General features: G+C 33.3%; 1 protein-coding gene across 2 annotated transcripts in view; it reads right to left on the bottom strand.

The window, feature by feature from the left end:
* LOC106074210 (kalirin-like) overlaps window positions 1-26852 on the bottom strand; it is a 213023-nt gene that overhangs the window by 182016 nt on the left and 4155 nt on the right. For both annotated transcript variants that reach the window (XM_056014173.1, XM_056014172.1), the window contains exons 4-14: window positions 23973-24063; window positions 23613-23714; window positions 20097-20210; window positions 19152-19371; window positions 17210-17394; window positions 12804-12926; window positions 11968-12159; window positions 11065-11196; window positions 9796-9924; window positions 9476-9577; window positions 7498-7620 (exon numbers count right to left, since the gene is read on the bottom strand). In XM_056014173.1, the coding sequence (XP_055870148.1) occupies window positions 7498-7620; window positions 9476-9577; window positions 9796-9924; window positions 11065-11196; window positions 11968-12159; window positions 12804-12926; window positions 17210-17394; window positions 19152-19371; window positions 20097-20210; window positions 23613-23714; window positions 23973-24063 (1513 nt within the window). The remainder of the gene's footprint in view (window positions 1-7497; window positions 7621-9475; window positions 9578-9795; window positions 9925-11064; window positions 11197-11967; window positions 12160-12803; window positions 12927-17209; window positions 17395-19151; window positions 19372-20096; window positions 20211-23612; window positions 23715-23972; window positions 24064-26852) is intronic.

Here is a 26852-nt window from a genome sequence, read left to right on the forward strand (position 1 = left end):
CATAGCATGTAGCATGCTTAAGAAAATTAGATTAGAAACCATAGCACCTTGAGAGTTATGAAATTGTACAATGTAAGTGGATCAATGAAAATAAAAAAGTTTTAGTGTAAAAATATTGGGGTAAATATTCTAAATGCTATATGTAAGCTAAAGCAATGTATTGAATACAGATGGTTACCTTGGTAGAATAATAATCAATGAATAATCATTTTTGAGGTACAAAAAAAAACTGTTAGCATTTTCATAAATGAAATATTTCAATGGACCAGTATGTTTTTTTTTTTTTTTGGCCTTTTTTTTTTTTTTAAGAAAATTTTTTTTTATTAGATCAAATCTCATCAGAGATTTGGCAATAGAGAGACTCAAAATAGTATTTAGAATTAACTGCTCAAATATATTTGTGCCTATCTAACTTAATAAAGCAATGTATCTTAGGTTAATAAATAAATACAAACATATAATAATGTAACCAAACTATAAACAAACAAAAATTAATAGATTAATAAATGATTCACTTGCTCTGATGTTCAGCAGCAAAATTTTTTGTGTGTTTTGTCTTCTTTCAATAAGAATGCTAAAAATATATTTTTAAAAATAAAATCAATTTTTGAACTTCGAAAAAAATCAAAACCTTACAAGTTCAATAGCCTGCAAGTAAAATAGTACAACCCGTGGACTCTGTTGAATCAATTAGCCAGTCCCACAAGACACAGCATCTATCACATGACCTAGACATCACACTTGCATTCCTGACATCAAACTTTTGTTGTTAAAATGTTTTGGCTTTTTTTTTTCCCCTTCTTAAAGCATTTTTGTTCCAGCATTATTGTTCCATACATTCTTTTCAGTGTGAGTGTGTGTTTTACCCATGAATGTTAAGGCTTTGAAATCTTCCCACACACACCCCACACCCCAACCAATTCACAACATTAATTGCTAGGAGAAGATGCATTGCCGTTTGAACACAACTTTTTTTTTCCCACACAGAATTTTATTTTACAATATAATTTACCACATTTTATTGTTGTTCTTTTTTTTTAATTATTATATCTAATGGTAAAAAAAAATTCTTAAATTAAAAAAAAAAAAAAAAAGTTAATTTTCAACAACAAAAATGCAAATTCTGAAGAAAAATCTGAAAAAAAAAACCCATTCTTTATTCTTTATCCTTTTTAATTTTATTAAAGTTTTTTTTTTCAGTTAAATTCATTTACAATTTTTTTAAAACGAAATAACATAAATGAATCACTACTGGACCTACACATTTTTTTTTAAAACTGAAAAAAAAAAAATTGTTAGTAGGCCTAGTGCATCCAAGGGCAGATGACTGTGTACAGCTAAGAGACAACTGTGAGCATTCAGTGAAAGGATGTTTAGGTGTCATGTTTCATATATGCAGGTCTATAAGAAAAGCTTATCAGTTTCCCACAGCCCCATCCCTCACAACCCCCCTACCCCAGGCATGAATTGCTCGCCCCCCCCCTCCTCCCACAGTGAAAATGACATGGAAATTGCTGCCATTGTTGTGCAAAGAAGAAGCAATAAACATAACTATCCCCCCCCCCTTTTTCCTCCTTCTGGCTGGCCATTAAAATCTCTGCTTACTAGCAATTAAATCTTTGAATCATTCAAACATTTTAATAGGTAGAGATTGTTGGAATGAATTGGAAAAAAAAGGAAAAGGGTAAAAGGGGGGGGGTAGTGAAACCACAGGGCAAATGTCAAGACATCCAAAAGACTTATTACATTTTACTTTCATTGAATATGTGAGAGGAAAAAAAAATCTTGTGAAGGAACAAAAAAAAAAAAAACAGTGTAAGATAAGCCTTCAGCAATTAAATTGCATTCAGAACCGGGAGTTGACATTTCAGCTAATACTACAAATGTGAGTAAGAGCATGGAGAGAATCGGAATGGCCCATGTGAAATCAAGAACACATTTGTATTAAGCCTTACTGATGACACTGAAATGCAGATGGCTAAATGAATGTCTGTCCACCACAGACTGAATGGAATCCTGATTAGAAAGTCAAAGCTTTGAGTCTAGAAAGGCTATTCATTTAGTTGGCAAAGTAAAATATTCATACATATCTGTGTCTGTCTTTATATCTCCTATATTGGTTTATTATTAAATGCAACAGAGATAGATAAATAGACAGACAAAATAGATAAATAGAGAGAGACAAAATAAGGTAATGGGATGCATCAATATCCCATATAACTTGACAGACAAAAATAGATAAATAGAGAGAGAGAGAGACAAAATAAGGTAATGGGATGCATCAATATCCCATATAAATAGACAGACAAAATAGATAAATAGAGAGAGACAAAATAAGGTAATGGGATGCATCAATATCCCATATAACTTGACAGACAAAAATAGATAAATAGAAAGAGAGAGAGACAAAATAAGGTAATGGGATGCATCAATATCCCATATAACTAGACAGACAAAATAGATAAATAGAGAGAGACAAAATAAGGTAATGGGATGCATCAATATCCCATATAACTAGACAGACAAAAATAGATAAATAGAGAGAGAGAGAGACAAAATAAGGTAATGGGATGCATCAATATCCCATATAACTAGACAGACAAAAATAGATAAATAGAGAGAGAAAAAATAAGGTAATGGGATGCATCAATATCCCATATAACTTGACAGACAAAAATAGATAAATAGAGAGAGACAAAATAAGGCAATGGGATGCATCAATATCCCATATAACTAGACAGACAAAAATAGATAAATAGAGAGAGACAAAATAAGGTAATGGGATGCATCAATATCCCATATAAATAGACAGACAAAATAGATAAATAGAGAGAGACAAAATAAGGTAATGGGATGCATCAATATCCCATATAACTTGACAGACAAAAATAGATAAATAGAAAGAGAGAGAGACAAAATAAGGTAATGGGATGCATCAATATCCCATATAACTAGACAGACAAAATAGATAAATAGAGAGAGACAAAATAAGGTAATGGGATGCATCAATATCCCATATAACTAGACAGACAAAAATAGATAAATAGAGAGAGAGAGAGACAAAATAAGGTAATGGGATGCATCAATATCCCATATAACTAGACAGACAAAAATAGATAAATAGAGAGAGAAAAAATAAGGTAATGGGATGCATCAATATCCCATATAACTTGACAGACAAAAATAGATAAATAGAGAGAGACAAAATAAGGTAATGGGATGCATCAATATCCCATATAACTAGACAGACAAAAATAGATAAATAGAGAGAGACAAAATAAGGTAATGGGATGCATCAATATCCCATATAACTTGACAGACAAAAATAGATAAATAGAGAGAGAGAGAGACAAAATAAGGTAATGGGATGCATCAATATCCCATATAACTAGACAGACAAAATAGATAAATAGAGAGAGAGAGAGACAAAATAAGGTAATGGGATGCATCAATATCCCATATAACTTGACAGACAAAAATAGATAAATAGAGAGAGACAAAATAAGGTAATGGGATGCATCAATATCCCATAAAACTAAGGCAGCTGTATTTTTCTTTCTTATTTACTAAGTTATCTATTTAATATTAATATTTACATGCCTTCACACTAACGTGTCTGCATTAGAAATGCATCAGACTACGACTAGAAATGCTAGTAAACAGTTGCAGCAGTTTCAGTTTCTCACAGTTCGTGAATGTAAACAAACTTTAAAAACTAGATACTACTGCTGGTGCGTGCTTTATGCATTTCACTGCAAGGGGCGTGAGGGTGCGTGTGTGTGTGTGTGTGTGTGTGTGTGTGCATGCTGTAAGTGTGAACGTGTTTAGTCAGCCACCCATCACCTACAAATGAGGAAAGTTTATGAATGAATGTCTGTAACAGGTTTGGTGGATGGGGAAAAAAGGATGGAGGCAGTAGGGGGGGGGGGGGGGTATTGGGACAAGGGAAATAAGCAGACAAAGTCTTGATGAACTTCTCACAAATCATGACCATAGCACAATACTGTATTTAAAATCTTAAATTTTATTTCTAGTTTTCTTTTTTATTTGTTTGTTAGTTGGGAGGGGTTTGTTTGTTTTTTTCTTTATGTATATTTAATGATTAAAGGAAAAAATAATATTTCAGCTTGGACATATTTGGAGAAAATCTTTATTTAGCAAACTTACTTGTTTGTTTTTCAAATACATCTAAGCTCCTACATTACAAGTTTATTTTCAAATACATCTATGGTTCTCAATTTGTTTGTTTTTTCAAATACATTTAAGCTAATCAAGTTGAATAATATACTGCCCTATAAAGAGAAGTTTACTGCCATAAATGTATTAATCTATCATGTACGACTACAGTAACATAGATGTAACACATAAACAAAACTCCTGGCCATTCTATAACTTGCAGATTTCTTTTATAACTCTTACACCCTTAGTGAGACTTATTCACTTCCAATAGTGAGAATGTCTATAACAAAAACAAACAGTATCTTACTAGCCATGCCAACTATATGAATAACATTGTCTGAACAAAAAAGGGACACAAACAGTAAAACAAAACAAAAATCCAACCAACCAAAAAAAATAAAAATGAATGAAATACATTCATGACACTTGCTGCAGTTAGTGCATATATTTTATTGTTCGTACTCTATGTATTTGCCAAATTGGTTGAAATGTTTAAACTATCTCTGCTTGCCCAGTGCATTTGTTTATTAACCAAGTCACTTGTTTACTTAAGATATGATCCTACTGAGTACAGTTTTAGAATTTTAAAAAAAAAAAGAAAAGAAAAGCAAAAGCTAATGATTGTTATAGCAGTGGCAAGGGAGATTAATTCAAAACTTGAGATCCATTACCTTCTGACTGGAATGTCAACTAGAGTGATGGTTCTTATATGAAACCATTTCTTCCAGATTGTTGTAGCATGACTAACAGAGTCTAGGAATGTTTACATCTTAGTTTACAAAGTTGGCAATTTAGAAAATTAACATTCTTTATGAATTAGATACCTCACATTCTGATTAATTTAAAGTAATTTTTAAAAATATATTTAAAAAATATGCATAATTAAATATTTTGCAATACTAATTGGATGGCCTGAACTCTATCAATTAATTATTAAAATTATTAATAATAATTAATAAATTTGCCGTATTTTATGTCATGGAAAAAAAAAAAATAGCTCACAAATTGAACACATTGAAAGCTAATTAGGATATTAAATTACTTCTACTGTACTAGATTTTTAAAAATTGTTAATACTGTTTCAGAATTGGGGTGTTTGTTACAGAACGCAGGAGTTTCAGCCTAAACGTGGTTTTGCAATAGTGAGAGACAGAGCAGACAGCCAGACACCATTGATTTGTTTTGTTGTTCTTGTTGTACTTTATATTTTGTTCTTAACACTTAAGCTTTTATTCATTCATTATTTATGATTGGCAGTTTGCAGCACCCAGTGCTACACCCTGGTAGATTTATGATTAGCTATTAGTATACTGTCAAACACATCTTTTTGATGGAGAAGCAGTGTTAAGTTCTTATTTGGTAAGCTGGAATCGGAAACATAAGACAACCACCAATTGAACAGCGAGCCGATAGGGACTACAGACAGGTGGTACTATCAATAAAGATTTTGTTTTATCTTTTGAGCTTTTCACCAAACCACAATAATACAAAAAACTTAAGCTAAAGCTTTCAATAAAAGATGATAGAAATAAATTCTAAACTCCAGAATTTGATATCTATTTTACATTCTAGTTTGCAAGATAGCTTTTAAACTCTACAAATTCTTGATCATGACATTTTACATAGTATATAAAAAAAAAGTTTATAAAAAATTTCCATTGGGTCATCTGAGTGTGTACTTTTTTGGTTTTGAAAAAGTCTAATAAGTGTTTAGATTACTGATTCATATAAACCATTATTGTAAAAGTTTACTATCTCATATCCAAATGTTTACTATCTCATATCTATTATGTATCACCAATCTCTTTCACTATTGCCATCATATTTAAAATACATCTTCATAGTATGACAGTTACTTGTCTTCCAAAAAGCATGCCCATTTCTCTTAAAGCGAGTTATGCAAATTGTCTGCACATACAAATAAACCATTTTTAAGACATCGTGAACAAGGAACTTTGAAATCTAGATCTTTAGCACTTCAAACAAGATTACAATTGAAGTAAAAAAGGTCCTAATTTTCAAAACAAGGAAAGCTCCACCCAAAGCATGTATTCTACATATAAAATGATTATTCATGAATCTTGATGGTCTAGTGATTCATTTCTAAAATATTTGACAAACCACTCATCTTTTATGTAAAAATCTCAACTGTTATGATTGTATTGTATTTACTTTTACTTTTCTGTATATGCATCATATTACAATTATTGGTTCATTTTCTTTTTAAACTTCCTGCCTATGTAGACCCTTTATCTTATCTTATCTTTCAGTCTATTAGTTCTAGAAGCATGACCTAATGGTTAGTTTGTATTGTTTTCTAACCCTAACTCTTCAATTAGTGCACACTTGTGATTTTAATTACAGTTTGTATAAAAATTATTAAATCATTCGTCTCTTCTAAATAAATCTGTTAAAACAAAGTTTCTTTCAATGCTTGTGCATCCACCAGACAGTTAATAAAGATCAAGAACATTAAGAAAAAACAAAGAAACAGACAAATTAATACTTTTTAAAAACAAAGCTTATTTATGGGAAAGAACCACTAAGTACCGCCATTTATCTGAAAATTACAGGATTTAGCTCCTTTTCTGCCATAAACAAAATTAATTAATTAGTATGAATTGATCAACTAATTGGTTAATTTTTGGATTGATTTGGGTATTATTATCGACTATGAATAAGTATGCAAAATTTCAACTTGACCCAAGAATGGGAAGTGGGAGAATAAATGTCTCAAACTGTAATAAGGGGATTAAATCCATACAAACATCCATATCTCTCATTCAGTAGCATTTATTCATCTTATTTCCATATCAAATAGAAAAATTAATCACCAACAATTTATTAAATAATTGTTAATTTTTTTATTTATTCATGTCTTGTCAGGTATAATGTAAAATTGTGCTAAGTTTTAACTTGATCCAAGAATGGGAAATTGGAACAGTAACTTGTTCAAACTTTTTACCTGACAGACAGACAATTAGACAGACAGACAGGCAGAGTGATTTGATATAAGCTTTGTAAAAAGAGCATGCATTTTCTTTGATGTAGTGTTGGGTGTACCAGGAACTATAAAGCAGTAACTTCAAACTAATATATGAATAAATGTGATTTTTACAAGTAGACATTATACATGATTGTGTTTACAACACTAAAAATAACAACAGAAGACTTAAAACACTCTTGGACAGATTTTATAGGTTAATGGGCCACAGAAAAAAAAATATTTCTAGAAAACAACAAGATACAAAGTTAGCCGAATCATAACAGCAATAGATTGTACTAGCGGGCCCTAATAAAATCTTAGTGAGTACTCACCCTAGCCACAGATTCAAAGTGCTCATGGCTCTTCTGTAACGCCTTTGCTCTCTGTAAAGACTTGCCGATGGAGATGTTCTTTTTGAGGAAAACATCCCCATGGTTGTTCAACCAATCAATCACCTAGACAGAAACAACACAAGTTTATCCATTTTTAATAGAAATCTGAAAAAATCATGGGAATTCATTGATGGAAAACATCTTTACTATTCAAGTCTTTAGTGACAGATCCCTTAGCAATCTTGACCAGCCTGTAAAAGTTTCAGATATTGGCTTGAAAGAAACGTCATGACCTACTTCCCAAACATTCTGTCAGAGCGCCGAGGATAAGGGTGGAAATATCATAATAATAATAATAATAATAATATTTATCTTTATTGTCGGTAAGGAAATTTGTCTTACAATTTGTGCATTACACCAAACAAAACATTATAACTATAAAAAAACAAAATGTACATTCACACCTGACTCACTTATAATTTACATGTGAAAAGTTTATATCAGATGTTTTTATTTAATGATTTTATTGCCAGGGTAACAAGAGTTTTTTGTCTCTGCTTGTCCCTGCTATCAGTGTCTTGTTTCTCTTTTGTGATGGTAATATCACAAAATTCTGACCCATGGCGTGATTTTTTATTTCTAGAATCTTTTTAGCTTTTTTTAAGGATGTTTGTCTAAATCAGCTGCCCAAATGGGGTTTGTTTTTTAGCCAATGATTTTACCAGCTGCATTTAGGATTCTATGAAGTTTATTTTTATTTTTAATGCTCAGATTGCCATACCAGGCAGTGATACTAAAACTTAAAATATTGCAGATGTCAGCGTGATTAAAGTCATACAAGCATGACACAATGTTGAAGTTGTTTCCATAAAATCTTTTTCTCCTAAAGGGTAAAATTTATTATTTCCATATAATGTATTTCTTTTCAAGGGTAAAGTTTATAATTTCAACAAAATGTATTTCTATTTTAAAGGGTCAAAGTTATTTTTTCTATAAAATGTATTTCTCTTAAAAGGTAAAATTAATTTTTGTTTTCAATAGCTTGAATTCAAATCTAATTTCAATTTTTAAAAAAATGAATTAAAGAATTTATCTTTATGAAGCAAATGTTCACATAGAAATTTAATAACAAAAATGTTATAGGACAACATAAAATTAATCACACCTTGTTCTATCTACTGTTTCCTCTCTCTTCTACCATTCATCCCTTTATGCATAAGAAGGGGAGGCGTGGTGGCTGAGCGGTAAAGCACTTGGCTTTCAAACCGGGTCCAGGGTTTGAAACCTGGTGAAGACTGGAATTTTTAATTTCGGGATATTCGGGCGCCTCTGAGTCCACCCAGCTCTAATGGGTACCTGACATTAGTTGGGGAAAAGTAAAGACAGTTGGTCGTTGTTCTGGCCACATAACACCCTTGTTAATCATAGGCCACATAAACAGATAACCTTTACATCATCTGCCCTATAGTCCACAAAGTCTGAAAGGGGAACTTTATGCATAAGAAGGGATAAAAGGGATGAATGGTAGAAGAGAGAGGAAACAAGATAGAGCCAGATGTGATTAATTTAAATTTATTTATTTAAAGCAGTAGTTTTGAAAAGAGTATAGTGTTGACATCCTGTTGTTTCATTTGTTTTGAAACTTGTATGGATCAGATAAATAAAGGTAAGGTTATTTAGTTTAAATAGAAAATAAGTTTTTTCAACTTTATTCAAGTTTCTGTACATGCTTACAAGGGTAGCTGTACTAGCTGTCAGCAGCTACATCCAAACGGCTAACCCTATTAAAACTGAGTGACAATTTTATTGCAACTACACACTATATCATATATTGTGTAAACATTGTAAAGAGACAAACTACACACTATATGCTATATTGTATACATTGTCACAAGAGTCATAGAATAGTATCAGCAAATTCACCATAAAGTGCTTACATTTAGTGCAGAAAACAATATAAATTCAAAATGATACCAACCTGTTTCACATCTTGTTGAAACAGCCTTAGTCCCAGTCGCTGATGCAACTTCACCTTCTTCCCATGCCATATTTGTTCCAAGTGACGTTGGTGAGCTAACACCTAGAGGCCAGACAAAACAAAAATCATACAGTTTATGACTTAATGAAATTGTATGAACTAAATAATACTTACTTACTTACAGTCAGTACTTATTTACTAGAAAAAAAAGCAAAGAAATTTGTTGAGTCTTTGATTTTATTTTATAGCACTACGTTTCAGCTTACAAGACCACATAAAAAAACAAGATCCACAAGAACTAGCAAAGAGAGATAACCTACCTCATGAACCACATCTAAAACATGACCTGCTGCTTCAGAGTAGTCTGCCTTAGCTGTGATGGAGTTGGCACTACTGGAAGTGACTGGGGTCTGCAGTGTGTCTAGCAGAGCTTTACCATCACCACAAACCTAGTAAAGTACCATTGCAGATAAACATTATTATGTTACTTAAAGAAAATACCTTGATAGAAGAGACATAATAGAATTTAATTTAAAAAAAAAAAAGGTACAACATAGTTAAAAAAGGAAGTAAGCATAATAAAAAGGGCAGAATGAACACAAATACTTGAAACAGTTTAGAGATCAACTATTTATTATGTAGGACAGTTCAGACATAAAATATACAATTTATTACATGGGACATATGAACCCTCCAATATCAAAGAACTTCTCAGACAGTTGGTATATTTAAAGGCCACAACTTTAGATAAATTAAGTGCCAGATTTTTTCTTATCTGACAACAGTTGAATTATCACAAAGAAAAACTTTTGGACTCTAATATGCCTTAAAACAAAACTTAAGTGTAAACTAACTCCTTGACTACTAAGATAAACTGAACCCAAGACATGAAGAGAAAGACTTTATTTCAATATTTAACAAAGAGGTATCACATAACAGATTATGACCAACAGAATACAGTTTGAATACAAACACTATTTCAAATACTAACACAAAATACAAACATGATAATAATATGTGAAATACAAACATGATTACGTGAATACAAACATGATAATAATAAATGAAATACAAACATGATTACAAAACAGGGATACAAGAACAAGTAACAAGGAGTTAATTTCATGACTATTCCATGACTAAGGCGTTCAGCATAGACCCAGCCACCTGGGAGACAGAGGCACATGACAGAGCATCATGACGTCGCACTGTGAAAACTGGCGCACAGGTTGCTGAGGAAAAGAGAACCACGCTGGCAGAGGAAAAACGCCAGAGAAGAAAAGCAAGGCCCACGACACTAGCTCCAGCTGGAATAACCTGCCCAGTGTGCAGCCGAACATTCCGGGCTCACATAGGTTTCACCAGCCACATGAGGAGGCATAACACCCCAGTGAAAAGCCCTCAGCCCCCTGGATGACAAAGTGGTCATCATCGAACCACGACGGATGAACTATATTCCATGACTACCAACCAGCTGAACGGTTTTGAAAGAAATATTTACCGCTGGTTCACAGTGCACATTTTGTGGTAAACGGAGACACCCTAAACGTGTACCATTAGATGGTAAACAGTTGCATGGTAGTACCTACCTCAGCATAAGTCTGGCTGATGGTTTCAATAAGATTCTGGTGTTGCTGCAGGGCATCCTCCAGCTCCTCTATGCCCGATGGAATCTTTAAACTCTCACAAGTATTCTGCCAGACTATCACTTGAGCCAGATACTACAAGCAATACAAATTTAACACCACCAGGTAGCACCGCCATAAAAATAAAATAGAGATTTCATGAGACTAATATTTATTTACTATTGTCGTGAAGGCAATAAAATTTTGACAGCTCATTTACAGATTATTAACCCTCTTGCAATTATTTCTAAATTTATATTTCTTTAAAGGTAATAGTAAAACTCTTGATATGAATGGCAATTGTTTTGATTTAACTCTTAGTAGCATGATAGATAATCACATACACACTAGTTTTAAAAGATCATAATAGTTTTAATTTCATATATAGCATTGCAGTATATTTTTAGGGAAATATATAAAACATTTAAAAAAAACAAAAAATGCTCATTTGAAATATCAAGTTTGCAACTTTTTCAGAGCATGGACCAAAGGTTTTTAATTTGCTCCCCATTGATCTTAGACAAACAACATGTTTCACTATATTCAAGAAAACCTTTTTTATGTTACTTTATTATTTTAACTCTCGTGCTTATGTTTGTTATGTTATCAAAGCGCTTTGAGCCTACATTATGTTTGTTAACCCCTAAAATGTGCCTCTAAACATCAGAATTGTAATTTCATTTTGTATGCATTCATTGTAAAATAGCTCAGCACTTTAAGGGTTAAGAGTGCTTTATACATTAAATTATCATTACTAAATTTCTATAGCAAGTACTACTCATTTGATTTGTATCCATAGAGCAATGCATAGAGAATGATGTGATTAAATAGGTTTAAGGACTGCAATTCATAGGAAACCAAACTCACCTGTTCAGCTTTTTTATGAAACACCACAGACATCCTCAACACTGTGCTCCTATCTTCTAGAGCTGCTGCCAGGCTTTTCCACTCTCTCTCTAGTCTTCCGCCCTCCATTCGGATTGTATTGGAAGCATAATGACCTGAGTCACACATGCGCTGGGCCATGCCAAGAATTCTTGTGATATTCACGTAGACATTCTGTGCACAATGATAATAACAAGTCATAACTTATGGACTCTATTAGATGTCAACATACTGAATGATGTTTAAACAAAAAAAACTGAAGCTAGATTGAAAGAAAAATTCATAAAAATTGAATTAATACAAGCAACAAAGTGAACAGTGAACTGAATAATTCTCAAAGTATTAACTCTTTCTCCCCGTAATTATTTTTCCACGTTTTGAAGGCATTCTTCATTTGCTCATTACTATTTCACTGCCACTGTTATGATTGGGCTTCAATAGCTTTCTTGTTTGTTATCAGAAAATGTTGTATTTGGTATAGAATTAAAGAGAAATGCATGCTCTTTTTATATAATTCAAAGTCAAGTGAAAAAATTAAACATTAACTTAATTTAATGAAGTCAAAATCAACAATGGCATCGTCGAATAGGAGAGAAAGAGTTAAATTAGATAGTTGCCTTTTTTTATAAATACTCTGAGGGCTACCTAAAGCAACACTATTTTTTGTTTTGTTATACATAAAGATTTAAATCCTTTTGTGCTGCTAATAAGATAAACCCAATTTTAAAATGAAAAAAAAACCAACAACTAATCTTGCGATATAGCTTAATAGCAACTCCAGAATGAATGCCACAATGATGAGATACAAGTCTACCAACCTCTGCACTCGTAGCAAACTGACAATGTTCAGATTCCAACTCAACGGCCATCTGATGGCAAGTGCCAATTTCTGTGTAGTTGACTAGAAATAAATCTCTGTTGTGACTTATCCACTCAAACATCTGGAGATGTGGAACAGAAGTTGTAATACCAAATTAAAATTACTATTTACAATGATGAGGTCTGAATAATAATAATAATTTTATTTATAAAGCGCTGTTAACAAACAAAAACTTGAGAGCTAGAATAACAGTTAATCTAAAAAAGTTTTAAACAGATAGGTCTTAATGTTCTTCTTAAAAGTAGTGAAGCATGTTGTCTGTCTGAGATCAATGGGGAGTGAGTTCCAAACCTTTGGTCCGTGAACTGAAAAAGCATGCAGACCGTAGCTTTTGAGGGAGAAACGTGGCACTACTAAAAGCATTGAGTCCATTGAGCGCAGGGCTCTCTGGGGGACATATGGACTAATCAGTTCGCTAAGGTACAAGGGCATCTCATTGTTATATATACACTGATGACAAAGTGTGGCGACCTTGTAATTGATTCTCGCTTTCACGGGAAGCCAATGGAGCGTGCGCAAGAGCGTAGTAGCAGAATCTAGTTTTTTTAAGGACTATTCGAGCGGCGTTGTTCTGTATACGTTGCAGCTTGGCTATTTTGTCATCAGGTATACCTGCTAGCACGGCGTTGCAGTAGTCAAGGCGGGAGAGTATGAATGCCACAGCTAGCGTTTTTGTTGACTCCGTTGTTAAATATGGTCGGATCTGGCCTAATCTGCGCAGCAGTGCAGATAATATAGAAGCATTATCTCAAGATACACATACTAAGATAATAATAAAGAAAAAAAAATTCCCCTTTCAGACCTTGTGGTCTATAGGGCAGATGATGTAAAGGTCATCTGTTTATGTGGCCTGCGGTTAACATAATAACATAATAATAATAATAATAATCTTTATTGTCCGTATGGAAATTTGTCTTACAATTTGTGCATTACACCAAACAAAAAACATTTTAACTATAACAGTTTGCCTTCATTACATAATAGACTTATATTCTCTTTTGCCTTTAATCATACAACACATTATAATAATAATAATAATAATCTTTATTATCCGTAAGGAAATTTGTCTTACAATTTGTGCATTACACCAAACAAAAAACATTATACAGGGTTCCCCCACCATTCTGAGATTAGGATTTCAGGAGATTTCCAGGAGTTTTCCAGGAGAAAATATTCGATTTCAGGAGCGGAAAAATGCAAACTATATCTATATTTAGTAATAAATATAAGAATTACCATATACATGTATACAATTTTTTTTTCCTTTTCAAATTAGCGAATTCAAAAGTAACTGATTAAAGAGTAAAAAAAAGTACTTGTAAACCAATAAGCCTATTAGCACTACTCTCTCTATATATATTGCTTGTATTAGTCAACATTAGGAATTAATTAAAATCTCTAAAATTAAACAAATTGCAATGTATAACACATTATCATTATCAGTTTCCTATTTCAGTGGAAATCTCTTGCATTGATTGTTTTTATTAACAATAGGTGTCTTTAAATCTATAAAAATCTAGCTCTGAATCATAAAGCTAGAAGTGAATTTGATTGTAAAACTATGAATAGTTTAATTTTATATAGCAGCTTAAATACTATATAGACCATATTACACTATACTCTAAGCCCCATCTACTTCACAATCTAGATTTATAAAACTAAAACTAAGAGAGAGATTCCAGAATCTAAGTAGATCTCTATTAGATCTAGAATTCTAGAAATAAAATCTAGTAGACTATAGACTATACCATTATACTCTATATAGATCTATATATATATATGGTATATATACCATATATACTCTAAGTCTAAGGCCTCCACCCTAAAAAGTACAGTAAAAGTAGAATAGAAGGCCCTATATTCAGTAACTATAACTATTATATACTGTCTGTAACTGACTATATCACTATATCTGTCTCTATCTAGATTGACTAGTGACTAGATATATCTATCTCTAGATCTGACTAGAGATCTACTAGATCTAGTAACTAGTACTACTACTAGATCTAGAAGATAACTACTAATTTAAACTACTATAAACTAGATCTAGATTGACTAGATCTAGATCATACTGATCATAAATCATGATAGTAGATCTAGATCTACTACTAGTAATTTTCTAGTAATCTAGTAGACTAGTATAAAAGTATTATGATATCTACTAGCTAGCGCCTAGATGATAGATATTTATATTATTAGATCTAATCAATCTAATCTAGATTTACGGTCTAGTCTTAATTTTAATATCAAGTCTTTCTAGATTTAGATAGATCTAGATAAAATAGATCTAGCATTTTCATTCTAATTCCAGATCTATCAAATCTATGTAGATCTATAATTCTATACATATATCTAGATTTGTTTTTTAAAAAATCACTTTTGAGATCGAGACAGACTTAGACTTAGAATACCGGTACTTAGATCTATGTTTATATATGCCAGTGCCTATTAAAGTAAACAAAGTATTGAAACTTCCGTTTTAGGCTTGAATTCGCCGTTTTTTTTTTCTCTTAATCGCCCGTAGGATCGGCGATTTTCATATTGAATGACACCCAAAAAGACAATTTTGTCTATTTTTCAGGAGATTCTTATGACTTTTCAGGAGATTTTTAATAATTTCAGGAGATTTCCAGGACTTTTTCATATATTTTGCAATTTCAGGAGATTTCCAGGAGCTCCTGAAAAATCAGGAGGCCGCGGGAACCCTGATTATAACTATAAGAAACCAAAGTGTACATTCACACCAGACTCACTCATAATTTACATGTGACAAAGTTTATACCAGATTGTTCTTATTTAATGATTTGATTGCCCGGGGAACAAAAGAGTGTTTGTGTCTGTTTGTCTTTGCTATCGGTGTCTTGTATCTCTTTTGTGATGGTAAAATCACAAAATCCTGACACAAAGGGTGATTCTTTATTTCGAGGATCTTGTTAGCTTTTTTATAGATGTTTGTCTCAAACAACTGCCCAAATGGGGTTTGTTTTTTGCCAATGATTTTGCCAGCAGCATTTAGGATTCTATTAAGTGGGTGTTATGTGGCCAGCACAATGACCAACTGCCTTTACTTTTCCCCAACTAATGTCAGATACCCATTAGAGCTGGGTGGACTCAGAGGGAAAGATCCCGAAATAAAAAATCCCAGTCTTCACCAGGATTCGAACCCAGGATCCCCGGTTAAAAAAAAAACAAGCGCTTTACCGCTCAGCCACCACGCCTCCAAGATAATAATAATAATAATATATCTTTCTTATCCTTCTGGAAATGTGTCTTACAATGTGCATTACACACAACAAAACATTTGAATTATAAGGACTTAAGTTACTATGAGACCAAAAGATCCTAAGGGAAGAAGTCACTTTGGTCAGGAAGAAAACAGTGGTGGCAGCTGAATAAATAATTACTTTTGTCACTCGCCTATCATGAGGAACTTAAGTTAGTTTATTCTGTCTTGTCTCTACAGACTAGTTTGCAGAACTTTAGGGTGCAATAAACCCAGTAATGGTTAATTTCACTGGTAATTTATCAAATACCTATTAACATCTATTATGAAAGACTTTTACTTTACCTTTTTATATATTACATAAAGCTAATTTAAGTCAACAATTCAATAACCAGAAAATGGAAGGCAAAAGTAGCGTTCGTACACACTTTCCATAATTCATTTCAGAAAAAAGCTGATTTTTTAAGCTTTCGGGTTACTTAAATTTAGTTTGCTCTGTTGCTTACTGTAATTGTTTAAACCAAAAGTGATAACGCAACACAGAATCTTGGGAAAAGAGAAATTTAGAGAACCAAACCAAGAAAAATGTCCAAGATAATTATTTTGTCGCAATAACTTTAAGGAAGGTCCCCTATGCCAGGTATCAGGCAGGTCGCAGACACCTATTTAATTTGCTAACTCCAGAACTCTACACTCTATTTCATTTTTGTCACTTCAAGTGGATGTAAACTCTGTATTTAAACAGTCATGTCTTTGTGTGGGGTTAAATAGAACACTGTTGCACACCATATGAGCAGTTGCAGGGCAGAGTTACAACAGTATATTACTGTTAATATGCCATGTGTACATTTTGAAATGTTTGTAGTGAACATGTCTCATCGACAGAAAGGGAAGGATGTTAATACTTGATATATGTAAGTTATAGTCCTTAGTCATTGTAAGTTATGCGTCTTTAGTTGTTAACAAGAGGGCTTCCTGCCTAAGATGGCTTCCAGTGTTGAATGATTAAAAGTGTTTGGCCCAACTACGACAATAGTTGCCTTAATTCTTCAAGACATACATAACAATTACAAACCAAACCAAAATAAACACAGGCCTTAACTTTAAATAACAGACATTACCTTTTCTACATCCTCTTCAAAAATTCTGAGCTGCAGACATTGCTCCAGTCTCATTTTCTTGACACTCCACAGCTGATTAAGGTGTTGTTTGGTAGACTGAAGGTTGTCTAGGAGCTGAGAGATCTGGGGCACTGCTGACTGGAAGTCTGCATTGCCTGATATCACATACCGCCTACCATGGGAACCTATAATCCAAACAAATATATTTATTAATAAGCGAAAACAAGACGAATGGTTTATACTTTAAAAAATGGAAAATATGTTTCACAAAAAAGATTAAGTCCAAGCCAAAAGTTAAATATATGCATTTAAAAATTGTTTGTTTCTGAAAAATTAAAAACCATCTTACATTAGATAGTGAGAAAGAGTATCATAAATATGTTGGCTACTAACTGAAGAGAATTGTGTTAAAATCCCCTTGTAGATGAGTGACTTTTAATTCTAGATTTGACTGTTTTATGTTTGCAGAAAATCTAAACCTAATCCCTTATCCCGCCCTGCCACCAGGACCTGAGCACATTGAACACGATAGAGCATAAAATACATGCTATACAAAAGCAATAATAATAAAAAGTATCATGCCCCACTCCTTAACTTGAGAATGACTGATCTAGATAAGACATATCACCTTTATATCAAATTTCACAGCACTCCTTAACCCCACTCCTTAACTTGAGAATTGCTGATCTAGATAAGACATATCACCTTTATATCAAATTTCACAGCACTGACTTCAATTGTTTGTTTGTTTACCATCACAAAACATAAATCAAATTGTATTGACTACAAGTTATGCAACGGCTTTCAAATGACTCAGACTTGTATAAATCTGAATTATATATATTCAAGTTTTTGATTGTCAATTGTTTTTAACATTATTTTAAATAAGAATTAAAAGAAATGTTTCAAGAACTGTATTAGCTGTGCTGAATATTTGACGTCAGGACTCTCCTCTTTATTCTTACAACTAAACTTATGTCCCACTTCAACATCTATGAATATTATTACAGCAATGGCATGAACAAGGCGAGTATTCTTAAATTTAGAAACTATTTCAATTTAGATTTTAAATTAAAAAGTTGACCAATACTTAATTTTTGTATTATTTTATAATCTGCTTATTAAACATTTCCATTCTACCAAATTTTCTAAATTGCATTCTTGGTGTTTTATAAATGACAAGACCTATGAGCAACATTAAATTTGTTTAGCCTAAATGAAACAGCAATTCAACCCATTTGTTTTCTATGAGCATGTAATGAAAATGTAGGTTTCTGTCAACTTCTCCATAGAAGTGAAGCCTAGGTCACAGATATACATTACATTGGCACCACTAATTTACTAGCATAGCAAAATTGTGTAATTTGTGTGCAACCAGATTGATCCACATCTTTACACAACCAATTACCTCTAGAACAGTTATGATTGGCCCATATTCTTTACACAATCAAATAAATCTAAAACAAAATCAGATTGACCCATATTCTTTACACAGTCAAATAAATCTAAAACAAAATCAGATTGATCCACATCTTTACACAACCAAATAAATCTAAAACAAAATCAGATTGATCCACATCTTTACACAACCAGATAAATCTAAAACAAATCAGATTGATCCACATCTTTACACAACCAGATAAATCTAAAACAAAATCAGATTGATCCACATCTTTACACAACCAGATAAATCTAAAACAAAATCAGATTGATCCATATCTTTACACAACCAGATAAATCTAAAACTAAATCAGATTGATCCACATCTTTACACAACCAGATAAATCTAAAACAAAATCAGATTGATCCACATCTTTACACAACCAATTACCTTAAGAACGAAATCAGATTGACCAACATCTTTACACAACCAAATTCCTCTAGCTAAATCAATATACAAATACCTCTGGAATAAATAAAAAAAACTCCATGATAGACTTACCACTGTACTCTCCAGTTATCCTTTGCAGAATCTGATGCCCTTCCATGGCCAGCTGCTCCACAGGAGCCATCTGCACCCTTTTCTTCAAGTGATTGTGTTCTTCCAGCACCATTTGGGCACCATTGAGATCATCTGGCAGCTCTGGGTTGGTGAGAATCTCCCCAAGTTCATCCAACTTGTCTAACAAGTCCAAGGCTTTCCATATAAACTCTTCCAGCATCTGTATTGTTTGTTTGTTTTGTTGAATTATGCTTTGAATATCTTACTTAGGTCTATGGGATTTTCTAAAAGTAATACTTGATTGAAATAGCTTTACAATATGTTAGTTTTATGCTGGCATTCCATTTCAATTTTCTATTATAAAAGATTACTACCAAATTGATCACAAATAATGTAAAAATATGCTAACCTTTTAGACCTAGATCATTTTCATTTATATTTTTTTATTATCATGACACTTGAAGTGATTTTTACAAAAATAGTGAGACATAAATCAATACATTATAACAGAATTTAGGTCTATCAGTTGTTAGAATACAAAATAACTCATTTATACGTAACTGCTTTTACATTAATCAAAACCTGTGTTTAAAAAATATATCAATGAAGACCAGTGTTACCCAGAGGGATGGGGTTCAAGAATATGATGTTGCCTTACCACCACAACCCAAACCATACAAAGAAAATTGAAACATCCTGTATCTATCGGTACATTTACAAAAAGACATTCCAACGTATTTACCACCTTTTATAAGTGATAGTGTCCTTACACTCTATTCTCACATGTGATAAAGTGATGGTTGCAACGCCACTGCTTAAGTTTACAATCTCACATAATAAAAGCATTTTTATTTTTCATTTCAGATTCTACTAAATATCTTAATTGTCAGCAAAAAATGACAAATTAAAACTACTAAGTAAAGCAATTGTTTTAAACAGGCTTACAAGTCTTAGTTGTATCCACTGTTCATGATCATATTCTAAAGTGCCATCAAATTCCCTTGTTAGCTGACTGGGTTCAATGGCTTTGTTTAGACTGTCTAAGGAGATCATATTGGTCTAAGGAAACAAGAACAAAAAAATTAATTGATTTTTAAGCATTTTGAATGAAGTCAGGTCAAAGTTTGTTGGAAAAGGAGGGGGGAGAGATGTCTGCCTAGCACTCAACCTCTATGTGAAATAGTAATAAAACAAAGAACAAGAAAATACATTAAAAAAATACTTTTTTATAAAAAAAAGCTTATATTAAGTTTATCCATTAGTTAGGATCAGTCATATAATTAAATATGTACTAAGCCTCAGACGACAATCGATAGAAGGGACTAATTCAGCTTATACCACCACTTCAGCCAAGTACTATTTCTTTCCATGGTTCATACAACTTTTGTGAAAATAAATTCCAGACATTTTCCAGACTTTTTCCAGATATTTATCTTATGTTTTCCAGACTTACTAACAGTAAAAAGGATGGCTACCTGAGCATGCCGTATGCGCTCTGGACTGCTGTATTCGTGGTCTTGGGTTCAAACCCTGCCAATAACTAACCCCTGCTGTCATGTGTGAGGTTTGGACTAGGTGTCACAGCCTGGTTCTTGTAGACGCGAATGTCTCTGTGTGTTGTAGATACCTCTTCTGGTACTACTATAATGTTCTTCTTAACTAAATACTTTCTTACACGCACTAGATTTGCAAGTGCATAATAACACTAGTATACTAAAGTCTCCAACGACAACATTTAGAATTATTGATAAACACACTGGTAGCAGACAAATTTTATTACACATAAAATATAGATCACAAAAGATATTGGCAACTTAAGCCATCACAAAATGTAATCCAATGAAAAGAACAGCATACTACATAATAATTATTCAGTGCTTATATAATATACCTGAGGAGATAATAATGCTCCTCTATCTACCAGAGTCCATGGTCAACTGAGGTGTCCACCTCGTGGTCAGTTACTTGACCAAACAAAATCTCGTGCAGTTAGCACGGAATAGTTCAGTGACTACTAGTCACCAAATATTACAGGGTTTCTAAAACTGATACATGACACTAGGGTGTAATAATAATTTTCTATTATGAAGGATCATACGAAACAAGGGGGGAAAAAAAAGTCACTAATCTTGTAGCACTTAGACTTGGGCAATTTAGGCTAATAGATATAGATCTAGTAGGCCTATATAGTTTAATAGGCCTAACTTAGTTGTAAAATCTTATTCTAAATCTCATAACAAGTCCAATAGTTTTATAATTTTTATATAGATATTTAGTGGCTTAAACATTAGATACTAGTTAAAAAGTAAAGACTTATTTAGACTAGCCTAGGTTAGAGGGCCTACCTCTAGTAGGCCTATAATTCTATTGGAGGAGATAAATAAAGATCTAGAGTTAGAGTAACTGTATTGAAATTTAAATTTAATTTGTATTAGTGGCTTACTTATGCCTAATTCACAATAGTAACCCTAGTTACTAGTAATCTAAGTCATTCTTGTGGCCTAGTCTTCTAGTTTAGACTAAGATCTAGATCTATATTCTATGTTGACTAGATGTAATATAACTTGTTTTCTTTATTTAACGGGAGGGAGGGGGGGAGAGGAGGGAAATCGCGCATAGGTCGAGACTAAATCTAGTAGTAGACCTAGATCTAGTAATCTAAGTCGCGCATAGATGAAGAATAAATCTAGTTCTAGACCTAGTAATGTAAGTCATTCTAAAGGCCTAGTCTTTTAGTTTAGACTCAAGTGCACAAAGACAGCTGCCAAATAATTTACCTGAAAAACTAGGGGCCTTCGATGGGAAGTTCTACCAATCTTATAGGCATATTTTATGTTGACTAGATATATTATTATATAATGTTTTCTTTATTTAACCGGGGGGGGGGGGGGGGTAATCGCGCATAGATGGAAACTAACTCTAGGCTAGTAGAAAACCTAGATCTATTAAGAAGTGGCGCATAGATCAAGACTAAATCTAGTAATCTAATAGACCTAGAACAGATCGAGACTAAATCTAGTAGTAGACCTAGATCTAGTAATCTAAGTCGCGAATAGATCGAGACTTTTAAATCTAGTAGTAGACCTAGATCTAGTAATCTAAGTCGCGAATAGATCGAGACTTTTAAATCTAGTAGTAGACCTAGATCTAGTGAGTAATTCTTGTGGTCTAGTCTTTTAGTTTAGACTCTAGATCTAGATTAGGGGCCTATATATTCTATGTTGACATCATTGACGAGATATATTTGTTTTCTTTATTTAAAAAGGAAGGGGGAGTTTCGTGCATGCATAAATAAATCTTCTAGGCCAAAAACTTCCCGACCTTTGGTAGCCTTACTGAAATTTGATCGACCATCTAAATAATATAGACTAACACTACTAACAGCAGTCATAATAAACTAGTTACTATTATAGTCTAGGGCAGTCTAGGACTAGATCTATTACTAAATTTGATTTAAGTCTACAGTACACCGTCTAGAAAATGGCTGGCATTTCACTGACATGCTGTGATTGCGCGTGCTTTCCCCATAACAATAGATCTAGTAGGCCTAATGGAAGCCTCTATGCCCAACTAGATCTAGCAGCCTAGCATTTTACCGGTTACGGCGCCTGATTAATTTTTTTTCTTCAAATTCCAGACTTTTTCCAGACGTTTAACAAAATTGCCTCGAAAAGTAGCAATTTTCCAGACTTTTTAAGACTGAAATTTGAATTTTGAAATTCCAGACTTTTTCCAGACTTTCCAGACCGCGTACGAACCCTGCTTTCCCTTGGAAAGGGGACTAATTATACCTCAGTCAAATAAAATTTCTTTCTCTTGATTGAGATACCAAACAAAATAATTTATTAACAATAGTTAAAAAACTAATTGGTTAATTTTTTATTCATTCCTGTGTTGTCAGTTAAAAGTAATAATTGTCCAAACATTTCATTTTGATCGGAGATTGGGTGTCGGCAAAATATGTACTAATCCTCAGACAACAATCGAAAGAAGGGACTAATTCAGCTTATACCACCACTTCAGCCAAGTACTATTTCTTTCCCTTGGAAAGGGGACTAATTATACCTCAGTCAAATAAAATTTCTTTCTCTTGATCGAGATACCAAACATAATAATTTATTAACAATAGTTAAAAAACTAATTGGTTAATTTTTTATTCATTCCTGTGTTGTCAGTTAAAAGAAATAATTGTCCGAAATTTCATTTTGATCGGAGATTGGGTGTCGGCAAAATAATGTGTACATACTTTTGGCCAGACAGACCATAGACACACAAAGTGTAAAAAATAAGATAAGCTTTCTATTCAGAGCTATACTTCATAAAGTACAGAAGCAAAAGATTGTAGGATTGCCCAGGGGACATGAGGTGATAATAAACAGTACACAAAGAGTACACAATTTTAACTGATTCATTCATTTCAATGTTAAAAAGAAAACGTCTACACATTATAAACAGTCTTACTTCAAAGTTATACTTGGAACTTCCAAGACTGGTTCTCTGTTTCTCCCAAAACTTTTCTGGCTTGATAATGAAAGCCATGTTTATATTGCCAGGGAAGCACTCCTGATTGATTTATTTAGAAGAAATAAGATATGTTTCATGTTGTTCTTGAATTAAAGACAAGATTTCATTAACAATAAAAATAACGGCAATAGTCAAACAGCTTTATGCCAAAATTCATGAATGTATATATTTGAGTCTAATTAGACCTAATTTGAATCTGCTAGTAAAACAAAATATCATTTATATGTAAGTTTAACAGATGTTTGACTCTGCGTTGAACTACTGCTTATGCTATAAAATAACAAGACTAAAACTCACCTGTAAAGCTTTTAGAATGGGTTTAACAGTGTCCCACTTGGTGCCCCTCATGTCTAAGATCATGGTGAATCCTTTCTCTCTCACTTCATCACTGGTAAGAAGAATATAATAATAGCATGTTTCTTAAATCATTGAATACATACAAGATCTAGCTGTAGGAATCATGACAATGGTCAACAGCTTTACTTGTAAACACACACAAAAAGTATTCATTTACATTATTTAAAAGTGATATTTTCAATTTCAAACTTGGGTTACCTTTAAGTCTCCATCAGTGGTCTACCAAGGGGGAGGCATGATGGGGCAGGCATAGGGGGCACCAATATAAAATGATACATTTCTGTTGCTTTTTTAACTTTATTTACATTATATTAAGTTTTATATTGCTTACTAGTGACTGTCCTTATGCAAATATGAACAAATATACACTACTGAGAGATGGGGGCATGCCAACAGCCTTTGGTATTCAGGGTGCCTGGCACCCTTAGTACGCAATGAACAATGATAACTACTAACTACTGACCAATGACTAATGACCAACAATGCCTGATATCTTACTTTGTTTTCCTTCTATAGTCTTCCAAAAAGACATTTCTGGATGATTACCTTATTCTAGACCCTCCCTTTGAACTTTCTTTGGAATATTAATTTTTCCTAGAGACCTTTGTTTACAAAATAGGAGTTCGAGATCTTTCCTGATTTTTAGCCGACCTACACTTAACCAACTTGACCTGTCTTAAACTTACTAACCAGGACATGCTGACAAGAATTATACAAATCATATAATGTATTGTAAATACAAATGATATCAAGGGCTTGTATTCTAGAGTAATCTTTTAGCAATGTTTATTAGTTAAATTAAATAATTAAAGCATTTATAAGAAGGTTGAAATTTTTTAGTTTTATTAGAATATCTCTCTAGACACTCTTCCCTCTTTAACCCTGTTCCTCCCTGACTAACCATTTTTTCCACTTGCGAAGAAGGGTGATTTTTGTTCATGCTGTGTATTAAAGAAACTTTAGTAACGATTTTGAATTTCTCTATGGAGGATTGAGGATTGTTTTCTTTAATTTGTATTAGTGAATGGGATATGGAAATTTGATTTGGAGATTGTGACATTATTTCCTTTAACCAAAGAGTATTGATTGATCATATTTGGATTGTGCTTCTGCAACCAGAGAGATACAAGCAATCTGAGAATCGGTGAGTTATTTTTCTTTAATTCAATCCCATGTCTTAACAACAGTTTAAAAATATCGATGTAATAAGTGAATGAAACATAAGTATCAATGACAAGGATTGTGATATGATAGCTAATACAGAGATAGTCCTCTCATTCACCAAAGAATAAAGAAAGAAATAAAGACGGGAGAGTGACTTTTTTATTTAAATCCATCAACAAGATGTTTTCAAGGATGTGGGTGATTGCATGTGCGTGTGTGTGCATACGCGTGTGATGTTGTAGTCCTCTGGTTCCTAAAAGGTCTTGTGGCAATAAGGTATTGACTTTATAACCACAGACTCCTCATTTGAAAGGCAGACCTGTCCCCAGTGGTCCAAGGGAGGTAATGACTGTCTAAATTTAGACTTTCAAAACAATCAGTGCAATGGGTTGAATAGTCCTACCCTAACCCCTCCCACACATAAGCACATGTGAATAGAAACATGGCTCTTATAAATACAAACACCATTTCTTTGAGTCCTATGAAACAAAAACAAAATATTTGATAATTCTTTACAATAGCCTGGTTTTAGCTTTTTAATATTTTATGTGTTCCCATAGTAAAAAATCCCAGAAAGTTTCATACATTTTATGCTTTTCATAATTCATGTCACAAGCTAATCTGGCAAGTGACTGGTATGACATAATATACTAGTATCTTTCACTCTCTACAAAATATTTATATTCATATCATATTCCAGGTGCATTAATTAAAGAAAAAGAGTATATTTTCTTGGTTTGGTTCTTCAGTATTCTCAGTGTGGATATAATATTTGAAACCAATTCACTAAATCTAGGTAACAGCACGAACTCACGCGATCATCACGGCATTACGCAACATAGGGGAAAAACTCAGTAAAAAGGAAACCGTTGCGATATCTGGTTACCGATTCTAGCTCCTGCCTCCAGGCCATGGCTGGCTTTGGGGGGGGGGGGGGGGGGGGGGGGGGGGTCACCTTTGGTAGAAGAGGCAATAGGCGCCACAAATAACATCCGCCTATTTATTGGAGCTGTCATCTTTATGCAGTGGGTGCTCTCGCACTGCTGCGCAAGGAGTAACGAGGCGGCTGATGCTCTAGCACAAGAAGGAGCACTGGCCGTGCCCACTTTTGAACCCCCAAGTATGTTAAACCAAGCTACAACATTAATCCAAGAGTGGCAACATGACAATTGGTTGAAATCCTGGGATGGCTCCAACAAAGCCCCTGGAGTCTGGCAACATTTGCGTCGCCCGTACCACAACGATGCATGGTGGAGGCTAAAAAGGTCAGAACAATCCATTATTGCTTAGTGTAGAACGGGGCACTGCCCTGTTGGTGCTTATTTTGCCCGGTTCCGGCCAAATTTTGATACCCGTTGCAAACACTGTGGAGAGTCTGTGGAAACAGTGGCGCATATCTTGCAAGAGAGTCTGCATGTCCGGAAACTGCAGGATAGTTTGTCTGCAGAGTCACTTGACCTGTATGGGAGCTTAAAGGCACTATGCCTAACAGCAGAGTTTCTAAGGCTCTACAGGAGGACTAATCCTTCCAGCCTTGCTACCAAATGGAGTTCATCTCAGGTACTAGCACTTAAGAATAATATTTTTCTTTCCAAATAGTTAAAAGCTATCTTACTTTGGGTTATAGTAAAGTTTCCCTTTCAGACCTTGTGGTCT

Source organism: Biomphalaria glabrata, chromosome 16, assembly GCF_947242115.1.
Source record: "Biomphalaria glabrata chromosome 16, xgBioGlab47.1, whole genome shotgun sequence".
Classification (NCBI taxonomy): domain Eukaryota; kingdom Metazoa; phylum Mollusca; class Gastropoda; family Planorbidae; genus Biomphalaria; species Biomphalaria glabrata.